The 1516-nt window shown below is 49.2% G+C and overlaps 1 protein-coding gene across 1 annotated transcript; it reads right to left on the bottom strand.

Annotated features, from left to right (window-relative positions):
- Positions 1–1005, bottom strand: plyF-5 (putative pectate lyase F; the record flags this gene model as incomplete). The annotated part of the gene is made up of 6 exons (XM_037321142.1): positions 1–166; positions 244–251; positions 324–377; positions 431–529; positions 594–745; positions 798–1005. 6 exons carry the CDS (start codon positions 1003–1005, stop codon positions 1–3), a joined length of 687 nt encoding a protein of 228 aa, XP_037180356.1.
- Between the last annotated feature and the right edge of the window lie 511 nt (positions 1006–1516).

Raw genomic sequence — 1516 nt, 5'->3', positions numbered from 1 at the left:
TTAGCCAGAGCAAACACCCGACTTGGTGGGCTCGCAGCCACCGGCACAGCCGTTGTACATCTGACACTTGACCTTTGCGTCCGTGCAGACGTTCTTGAGGGTGGCGGTGTCGCCGTAGTTCGAGTTGATACCTGCCAACTCGCCGCCGTTGTACGCGGTGGTTCCCCTGCTGGTTGTTAGACTTTTTATGATCTTTTTCAAGGGATAACGGGGAATTTCACTCGATATAAACGTTTCTTTTACACTGGCTGCTGCACTGTTCATTCAAAGATATATCGTGAGTTCGTGTTGTGGTGTTGATCGGATCCATGGTGTTGACTTACGTTTCCGCAAGAGCGGTACAACTTTCCATATGTGTTGGCGTAGAAGTTGATAATCTACCATATATTTTAGCGCCAAAAACAGGACATAAGGGTCCCCAGGAACTTACGTTCACAGTTCCACAGCCGTTGTGTTGGACAATCTTGTCGGATGCCTTGTAGGCGCCACCACCGATGATCCAGGTTTCTTCACCTGCCTTGTCATTTTTCTGCATTCGGTGTCAAACATCGCTTCATTCTTATCAAACAAAAAAACATGCGAGCGGTACTTACGATAGTGATGGCGTCTTCGCAGACATCCTCGAACCAAACGAACTCGAGAGTGCAGGGTCCGTCACAGTGCACACCTTCAGCCTGGTTCTTTCCAATGATGACGTTCTTCAACTTTGCGCCTTTGCGGAGCAGAAATACGGCATCGGCGTCACCTGAAGACATCTGTGAGACACGCTATTTGTGGCTGTACGGAAACTTTCTTACCTCCTTCGGCCTGTTCGTTGCAGGCACCCGAGCCACGGTCATACTTAGCCCAGCCACCATCGAACGTGGCACCAGCTGCCACCTCAATGACTTTGCTGTTGGTCTTGGTGCTAGTAGGAGTGGGAAGACCACCCTCGTAGCCGAGACAAGCCAGAGTGGACGGCAACGCCGCCAGCAGAGCCACGACACCTGCCTTTGGGAAGTACATGATTGATTGTATGTCTTTGATGCAGAAGTCAGGTCGAATTGGAATCAAAGTCCGTGATGATGAATTACGATCCAACAGAAGTGAATCTTATGGAGCCGTTATATAGACGAGCGCAAGAGACTTGATCGCTGAACAGTTTCCGACCATGAAAACAAGCTGATATTTCGTGAGTCGATCATTGGTGGACTAAACCTGAAGGAACGCAGCTGTGAGAAACTCGTGAGAAATGGTTTGCGGTTTTCCGGATCCTACGCTGGTGAGCAACAATCAAGATGATGGACAGGCGGCCCAATGAGATGAATTTTCACTCAATGAACCGCCGTGATTTGGCAGGTAAGCTGGTTGGAAAGATAAAGATGCCAAAGGAACAGCCATGAAAGAGGCAGGCGTTGGGCAACGATCCTACTCTGAGGCCTAGTCACCGCCAACTGAACTTGTTTTGTTTTCTGTCCCTGCATTGGAAGTAAGATGCCAAGATCTAATCGGAAATCAACCATGGCAGTTGGAAAGA

Source organism: Colletotrichum aenigma, assembly GCF_013390185.1.
Source record: "Colletotrichum aenigma strain Cg56 chromosome Unknown KSG_Cg56_contig04, whole genome shotgun sequence".
In the NCBI taxonomy this organism is placed as follows: Eukaryota; Fungi; Ascomycota; class Sordariomycetes; order Glomerellales; family Glomerellaceae; genus Colletotrichum; species Colletotrichum aenigma.
Note: the sequence above shows the minus strand (reverse complement) of the source record. Positions and strands in the feature narration are given on the sequence as shown.